Raw genomic sequence first — 9,255 nt, forward strand, 5'->3', positions numbered from 1 at the left:
TGCTCTTTAATTTCTCTTCTAAATGGCCCAATTTTCAAATATTAGCATTAAAGATTTGACGATGCATTAATCTACCTCATTTTCTGAAAATGTCAGTGTTCTTGGTAAAATAATCCCTGAACCATGGCCTATATAAACAGCTGTGGGATATAGGAAATGATGAGCATTTTGGAGCCAAGCTGGGTGACTTAGCCAGAGGGAATATGTGACAGTCATGGGACTGGGCTCTGACAGCTGAGACCCAGTAACAAAGGAAAAATGTTCCAGGCCAATTTCCCCCTTTCTCTCCGCTCATGGCTTCTGTTTGTGACCCTTCCTCTTACTCTCTCATTTGTTTTCAGCATGTAAAGATCAGCCTAAGAGTATGGGATTAACAGATACACACTACTATATATAAAATAGATAAGCAACAAGGATTTGCTGTGTAGCACAGGAAACTTACTCAGTATCTTGTAGTAACCTATAATAGAAAATAGTCTGAAATATATATATACATATATACATGAATCACTTTGCTGTACACCTGAAACTAACACAATGTTGTAAATCAGCTATACATCAACTGAAAAAATAAAAAGCCTAAGAATAACTTTCAGAATCGATTTTTTTTATAGGTATGCCCCCTTAACAGCCTCAGAGATAAGACTCCAAGACACATCTCAATTTTTAATATTTATCCAAGTAAACTGGGGCTCTACTCCTGAGAACAGAGGGTCTAAAAGGAGGTTTGGGAAAGACATTATCTTGGTGATTACAAGAAAGGGCTGAGGATCAAGGTTCCTAAGTCTTCACTCTATTTATAAACTGAAGTGAATCTATGATTCCCCTATGATTATCTATGACGCAGCTATGATTCTGTTTACCTTTGTCCTACACCATTCCCAAGACCTCAGACCACAGAGGGGAAGAAATATCCACATCCCCGTATAGTTTCTGGTGGTGCTTTTGCCTCTGATGCTGAGAGCGGTCATGAGCTTCTCCCCTGCTTGTGGTGCCCAAGGGCAGGGACCTCCTCTCACCGTAGGTCCCCCATCCTGCCGAGTACCAGGCCTTTGTGTGGGAGTGCCCTGGCGCTAAGTCCCCTCCTACCCTGACTGAACTCAGAGTGAATTTACACCCAAGCCAAAGTAGCAAATGTACTGGCCTGCAGAGGAAGCAGTGGGCTCTTAAGCCTCCACCCCCTTCCTAATCCAACTACTCCTCTCTGAACACAACAGAACGTGAATCACCCTCACACCTTTAGTGACCACTTGGTTACTGCCGACAAACAGCGAAAAGGGAGAGCCAGGAATTGAGGCCACAGGTGACACGTGCAGGCCCCCTCCCTCCCCGGCAGCCGCCGGTTACCCAACTGGCAGAGGGCACAAGGTTGAGGCACCAGCCAAGCAGGAACACCTCAAGGAGAGGTTTATTGAAAGCATTTGAGTGTTTAAAAAAACCTAAGTAATCTTTGTAAGAAAAATCAGAACTTTGTTGAACTTGTTACACTTATTTTACAGGAGAGTGTTGAAACGTTTTTGGGGGGAGGGTGAACTCTCTTTTCCTGGCTTAGTGATTCCAACCCTGCCTGCAGGGGCAGATGGAACTTCCTGGACAGACACTCTCCACCCCCAGCCTCCGGTTACAGTTACGCGGAGGAGCAGAGACCCTGTGATGCCAAGGGAGGGGAAGGCGGGTGCCTTCCCCCAAAGGACCACGAAAACATCATACCTTGGGCTGAAAAAAGAGGTTCTACACTCAGGGCCTGCAGGCTCGATTTAGCCAAAAGATGCAGGAATGCATTTTGTTTGGGTTTTTTTTTTACAGTGCTTTAAGATTTGAAATTTTTCACATCAAAATCCATTTTCCGATTTTTTTTAAACAATGGAATATCAGTGCTGAACTCCAGGTGCTACTTGGCAAAAATTGTCTGAGCTGAGTGTGGGGGACATACTCTCTCAGTCAGAGATGCCACCACTCCCTCTTGGACTCACATGGCCGGCTTCGCTCATCTGTGAAAACTGCCTGGCCCCTATAGGAAGGTATTTGAGAATAAAACCCTTTAAAACTGTGACTCCCTTTAAACTGCAGGATTTATTGCAGCAAAAGAAACCCCTGAAGGCTTTGACAATCTTATTTTCAGGTCACCACAAATGAAAGTCCTGACAGCTGCTTTTCTGTGGGGAAAGTTCCAGAGCTTGGGAGCCCCAGGTTCTGACAGGGGTGGACGGATGCAGTTGCTAACCACAAGAGGAAAGAAAACTTAGCCTGGAATGGGAGGCAAAATATAAATTCAGAATTTCACAGTAGGGCCTCCATCAGCAGCATGCCTGACTCGCTTGCTCTCCAGGGCTCTGTCACAGCTCCTCTCTCTTCCAGCCTGGCTGCAGTGAGCCACGGGCAGCCTTCTTCAGGAGTTTGGTTTGCTGGGGCTAAAACAATTTTTGGCAACTGACACAGGACACCCTGCCCATGATGTTTTAAGAAAAGCCAAATATGTTGGACCACCTGGTTGAACTTATAGAAATATCTCCATGCTGCCAGGCCACTGGGTACCCCAGGCAGAAGGTTCAGTCCACGCTGTGCATCTCCCACCCAGGAAGAGTGCACAAGGTGCCTGCAATCACACCAGGCCTTGATGGTGCTCCTTTTCCCACAGGGATGCTCCTGCCCCCACTGCCGCAGGGGGGCATAACCTGGCCATCCTGTCCTTCCCTATGGCTGTATCCTGTGCAGCTTCAAGGTTAACTTATTCATTCTTTTGCCTTTTGCATTTAAGAAAAAAAAAAACAAAAATGGGAATTTCCGGGTGGTCCAGTGGTTAGGACTCCAAGCTTTCACTGCCAGGCCCCGGGTTCGATCCCTGGTCCAGGAACTAAGATCCCGCAAGCCGCAATGGTGTGGCCCAAAACAAACCAAATAAAGCCAAATGACATTAAAAGGCTTTAACATCTTTAAAATGGTCAAGATTAGCTAAAATGCTTGACAATGAGGTAGGGAGAACTCTAAGTGTGCAAAGGTCTTTCTAAACCAACAATCAGTTTTGCTGTCTTCTGCTCCATCTGTTTTCTGATTTCCAAGTATGTTCTCTACCACCCAAGTTGTAATGTTTGTTGATTTAAACCATATAGAGCATATGATAGAGGGAAATCTTGTTGGATCACGTTATTCAAAACTGTCTCCCAGGTTGCAGAAAAACAAAAGGGACCTCCCTGGGAATCCCCACCACAGGGACAGGTCATCAAGGCTCAGCACCTCCCAAAATTTCCAAAGCGCCATGATAAATCAGGGAATGCCTGGACCTGACTTTTACCACTAGGTGTCACACTAAACAATCAGGAATAAAGACCACCAATTGCCCAAGGCCTTCAGCTACAGAAAGCCATCACAGCAGGTGCAAAGAAAACTTATTCCTGAGATACTTTTGACTTAGGCATGATTTTTTTTTCAATGATCATTTTTAAACCTGCAGCTAATAATCGTCTTCTAAGGTATCCTTTGTAAGTGGGAATTCAGAGTTTGATATTTCTGTGCCTTTTTTATAGGTGTGAATATCCCCAGATGGGGGAACATCTACCCTCTATTTTACCTAACAACTGGAGTAGAAAATACCTTGCATATCTTCCAAATTACAGTGTATTCAGTCTCATTTTCACAAGGTGTTTTCAAAAGTGTTAATACCATGACTGCTTTGCCCAAATGATTACTGTGTTGGGATAGAAATTAGATAAACTGCCATGGGATGCCTAGGTAAATTTCTCTGCATTTCAGTTTCTTTTTAGGAAAGTAGGAACAATAGTTCTTACTTACAGGATTAGTTCTGAGAACGAACAATGTGTTGCAGAAAGTGTTGGAGCCCTTCAAAAATTTATACTGTGATATTTCTAAGAGACATGGTTACCCTTAGCAAAGTTACACAAGCATTTGTGGTCAATACAATTTTTAATCTGGGGAAAAAATCTAAACAGCATTAAATCCAATCTCGTTATTATAAAAGCAGGTATCCCATAGCAAAGGTAGCTACTCTCTCCAACTAATACGCAGTTAATTAGAGGTAGAGCTGGGAATTGAGATCTCCTACTTAGAGTTCTCGTTCCGCCTTGCCTAATAATTATGTATTTGTATATCACTTGCCTGCAGAGACATGCGGTGTCTACCCCAGGGAAGTTTTCATTTTAGTATGTGACCATTACTACCCTGAAGGTTTATTTCTTGATTTTACTTTTTTTCCGCTCATATTTTGTCTCTCACCCACATTGGCCCAGATTTCCTACATTCGGATATTGAGGGTAGGGGAGTGGGGAAAGGGGAGATGAGGAGAGGTGAAGGGTTGGTTAGTACACGGCCAGTCAAGTTGAAGACGATTGCAATAATCACCAGAAATCTCTGCAAAACTATAGAGGCTTCCTAGGGTGCATTCTGAAGAACGCTGACCCAAGTTGCTTTATTTTGCCTGGACCAGTTCTAGAAACAGATGAATGCGTTCCTCTCATTGGCTAGGAGATGGGGGTGGGGCAGAGAGCATAAGTTCTATTTCTGCAGATGAGACCCGAGGATGGTGAGCCTCCAGTGGCTACCCATATGGCGTGGATAGGTCCAGCTGCTGTCCTCCCCCAGGCAGGAGAGCAAGGAGCCAGCAGGGGCAGGAAGAAGGCCACGCTGGGGCTGCCTTGAGCTCCTGCAGTATCCCTGGCAGTTCCTTTCTTAGCCAACCTTAAGGCCCAATCTTGGATAAGGCACTACTCAACCCATTCTTCAGCCACCTTCTCCAAATACTTCTGGAAAGTCACCCAGCTGGGCACCCAGAAGTAGGTTAAAGATCTGTTCTCTGCAGCAGCACAGTGCAAATCAGGGAGAATGACCTCAATAATTATTTTGTTATGGCAAGGTGTCTACAACTCTACTACAAAGATTAACGCCTTGCTTTCCTTGAAAAATATTATGGTCATATTCAGCATTTTCCCGCATACAGGGCAGAGTGCTTGCCCCTCCCCCAGTCAGCAGGATTGTTAATCCCGAGGAAATGATTTGAGGGTTCTCCAAGCATTTAGGTTTTCAACGCCAGAACTTTCACAACTTCTACCTGAGTGGGGGGCTGGGGGCTACACGTCCCTGCACTTCCAAGAGCCTGGTATTGGCAGGAACGCAGAGGCAGCCGCCAGTGCGTCCTTCCTGCAGAGACGTCTGGGGAAGTGAATCCCTATACCCAGCCAACATTTCCACGCGCGTCTTCAAAAGATCAAAGAAAAAATTTTTAAAAAACCGGAGACCTGCAGGTCTGCAAACCCCAACAGAGGACCGCCCTGCAGGCCTGCGTCCTTGGGATCTCAGGAGCAGACGACCCCAAATCAAATCGATCATGGGAAACCCCAGGGAAAGAAGGTTTCTTTGCAGAGGATCAGGATTACTGAGTGCAGGCTGCAGGGAAGTACCGGGGGAGGGGGCCCGGTCGGGAGGACTTTCCAGCCACTCAGCGTTCATCAAAAAGTTCCCTGTACATGACCCCAGTGGCTCATCGCAGGGAGTTTCTCTGATGAACCCGGGCGCGGGGTTTAGGCTTCTTTTTCCCCCTAGCAGAGGACGAGGCCAGTTCTCTTTTCTGGTCTGACTGGCTTGGAAATTCCCCGCGCCTGACCCCGCCCCGGAGAAATCCCCTGCCAGCGTTTATAGGGCGCCGCGGCGGCGCTGCGGAGCCCACAACAGTCCGAACCCGTAGTCCCGTCGGTCTGCGACACCGCGAGCAGCCAGTGCGCCGCGCAGCCCTTGGCCCGCGCACCTGGGGAGCAGCGCCCGAGCCCTCACCGCGCCATGTTCCAGCCCGCGGAGCCCGGCCAGGAGTGGGCCATGGAGGGCCCCCGGGACGCACTCAAGAAGGAGCGGCTGCTGGACGACCGCCACGACAGCGGCCTGGACTCCATGAAGGACGAGGAGTACGAGCAGATGGTGAAAGAGCTAAGGGAGATCCGCCTCGAGCCTCAGGAGGCGCCGCGCGGCGCCGAGCCTTGGAAGCAGCAGGTCACCGAGGACGGAGACTCGTAAGTGTCGCGGGCCCGGGTGGCGGGGCCGGGCGGGGTAGCCGGGCCTGCAGCCCGAGGCGCGGGGCCTGCGCTGCGGCGGCGGACCGGGGTCTGTGCACCGACCCGGAGGCCGTGCAAAGGTGCACGGCTGCGCTCGGGGACTGGGGGATCGGGGCGGGTTCCCGAGGCCGTGGTCCAGCAGCTCTGCCTTGCAGCCGCGCATACACACAACACACACACACACACACCACCCCCCTTGCGGGTCCCCTCGGCCGGGGGCGGGCCTGCGGCGGGGACCCTAAGTCCCCGCTTGCATAAGGGGGGCGGGAGTTTCTGCCCCGCTGGCAGGCGCCAAGCGGCTGGGAGGGGAAGTACAGGGCGTTCCGGCCCGGCGAGAGGGCTGGGCGGTCTGGCCGGCGCCCGCCGCCTAAGTGGGGGGGCCCGGAAAGTCCCTGGGCGCCTGCCAGGAACACTCAGCTCATAATAACCTCGCGGAAAACACCGCGGCCTCGGCCTCCAGAAACCCCGACCTTGCGCAATCCCCCGCGGGCCGCGCCTCCCTGAGCCTCACGCAGCGCACTCACCAGCCCTGCGGGGTTTTCCCTCTCTTCCCCTCAGGTTCCTGCACTTGGCCATCATCCATGAAGAGAAGGTGCTGACCATGGAAGTGGTCCGCCAAGTGAAGGGAGACCTGGCGTTCCTCAACTTCCAGAACAACCTGCAGCAGGTGCGCTGCTCGCCCGGCCCCGTGCCTCTCTGACCCCGTGATAAAGCTGGATCTAGCTCAGCTCTTCCCAATGATTTCTAAATTAACAATTCCTGGTCATTATCTGACCTGACCTTTTACAGCTGAATCAGCCAACGTCCTAGAGAGGACAGAAAATTCCATTGATTTGGGGAGGCCTTTATGAAGCCCACCTGGGGCCTCTGGTATTTTGCCTTTTGCCCCTTGTACCTCCCTGGGAGGAGCAGTACCCACCACCAGGATTTCTCTTGGGCTTCAAGGGAACACAGCCTGTAGGCTGGATCCATGGCTTATGCTTTCTATCCCTCTTCTGTCTGTAGACTCCTCTCCACTTGGCGGTGATCACCAACCAGCCAGAGATCGCTGAGGCACTTCTGGAAGCTGGCTGTGATCCTGAGCTCCGAGACTTTCGAGGAAATACCCCCTTACACCTTGCCTGTGAGCAAGGCTGCCTGGCCAGTGTGGGAGTCCTGACTCAGCCCCGCGGGACCCAGCACCTCCACTCCATCCTACAAGCCACCAACTACAATGGTATGTCTGGCTGCCCTGCCCATCAGAGGGCAGGTGACATGGGGAAGGGAGAGGTGGGCCGACTTAAGGAGTCCGAGCAAGGTTTAAACTCTCAACATGTGAAAAGCTGAGAACACATGTATTTATAATGGCCTATCTGATGCCTTACTAAAGTCTATCCAGAACCCAGATTCTGGGTTCTTCAAATTCAGAAGAATTTGTCCCTTAAAGGAATAGGGGGAAGGTTCTGCTTGAGAAGTGAGGGTTGAAACAAGGGGTTATATTTTCTTACTTTTGGTCTTCTAGGTCACACATGTCTGCATCTGGCCTCTATTCATGGCTACCTGGGCATCGTGGAGCTGTTGGTGTCCTTGGGTGCTGACGTCAACGCACAGGTGAGTGCCTCACGCCTTCAGATGGAGTGCATCAGGCTCCCAGCCCTCCTCCATATGATTCCGTGCTTTTGTTGCAAGCAGAAACCCCAAACTCAGCCATAAGCCTCTCAAATTCCTTTTGGTGTCAGGAGCCCTGCAATGGCCGAACTGCCCTCCATCTCGCGGTGGACCTGCAGAATCCCGACCTGGTGTCGCTCTTGTTGAAGTGTGGGGCCGACGTCAACAGGGTCACCTACCAGGGCTACTCCCCGTACCAGCTCACCTGGGGCCGCCCAAGCACCCGGATACAGCAGCAGCTGGGCCAGCTGACCCTAGAGAACCTTCAGATGCTGCCCGAGAGCGAGGATGAGGAGAGCTATGACACGGAGTCAGAGTTCACAGAGGATGAGGTGAGTCCCGATTAACTTGTGCGTGGCTCTGCAAAATGGAAGAAGAGAGGCCATTCTCCCTCTACCTTCTCAGGCCCCTAGGGCTCCTCCTTATTCTGAGGGTCTCGACATAATGAGGCTCTCAAACTTGAGAGTCCCTAAGCAGTATCCCAAGAGTATGTCTTTTTCTTTGGTTTTTTTTTTGCTCTTTCTGAAGGAGAGGATCCTTAAAGGAAAACTCCCTCAGTCCAGGAAGTTAATTTATATTCAGGTTATAGAGGGAGTCTAAGAATACTTGAGTTATTTCCAGTAGCAGCCCTCACCATCATCCCAGTACCCTTGGCAAAGCTCTGGAAGTTTAACCTACCTTATTTTCTCTTTTTAGCTGCCCTATGATGACTGTGTGCTTGGAGGCCAGCGCCTGACGTTATGAGCTTCGCAAAGTGTCTAAAAGAACGTGGACTTTGTATATTTGTACAAAAAAAGAGTTCTATTTTTCTAAAAAAAAAGAAAAAAGAAAAAAAAAAAAGGATATACTTATAACCACACCGCACACTGCCTGGCCCAGAACATTTTACTCTGGTGGATTAGCCCTTATTTTGTTATTTTCGTGAACTTTGGAAGAGGGGCAAGAAGGATCATTGGAATTCAGAGAAAACCTCTTTTTAATGTCACCTTTGGTGGAGTTTTGAGGAAAGGTTATTCAAAATTTGATGAAAGGACTATATTTTATTTATTGTGCTTTTCAGTTGAATCACCATGGATTCAATGGCTGGGCCCAGTTGTATGGAGTAACATGTAACAGGTGTGTTGTTAAACCTGTCAGTGGGGTGGGGTTAAAAGTCGCTACCTGTCAAGGTTTGTGTTACCCCCTGTAAATAGTGCACATAGTGTATTTTGTTGGTAATTATTTTGGTACTTTTAAGATGTATATTTATTAAACAGATTTTTACAAACAGCATTATCGTGATCACTTCCTCTGGGCTGCTGTCGGGCTCCTACACTGAGAGTCATTCGATCCCCAGGTGGAGGCGGAGAGTTGTGTGGGAGAACTCACCACAGGCAGCCACGGAACCCTTTCAGAGAGCAACTTCTCCCACTGTCTACACCAGCCTCCCAGCCAGGCTTTGCAGGCGGCCGGGGCCCCGGTGCGTGGGCGGGAAGGCTGTTGCATGGTTATAGGAAACACCATTTTCAGGCCACTTGGTCTACAGCTGGAAGGTTCTTTATTGTCACCTGCT

The 9,255-nt window shown here is 49.5% G+C and overlaps 1 protein-coding gene across 1 annotated transcript; it reads left to right on the top strand.

Moving 5' to 3' along the window:
- Window positions 1–5,663: 5,663 nt before the first annotated feature.
- Window positions 5,664–8,975, top strand: NFKBIA (NFKB inhibitor alpha). The gene is made up of 6 exons (XM_004319561.4): window positions 5,664–6,014; window positions 6,615–6,723; window positions 7,062–7,272; window positions 7,558–7,646; window positions 7,775–8,035; window positions 8,400–8,975. Exons 1-6 carry the CDS (start codon window positions 5,788–5,790, stop codon window positions 8,445–8,447), a joined length of 945 nt encoding a protein of 314 aa, XP_004319609.1. The 5' UTR covers window positions 5,664–5,787; the 3' UTR covers window positions 8,448–8,975.
- Window positions 8,976–9,255: the final 280 nt, after the last annotated feature.

This window comes from Tursiops truncatus, chromosome 2, assembly GCF_011762595.2.
Source record: "Tursiops truncatus isolate mTurTru1 chromosome 2, mTurTru1.mat.Y, whole genome shotgun sequence".
In the NCBI taxonomy this organism is placed as follows: Eukaryota; Metazoa; Chordata; class Mammalia; order Artiodactyla; family Delphinidae; genus Tursiops; species Tursiops truncatus.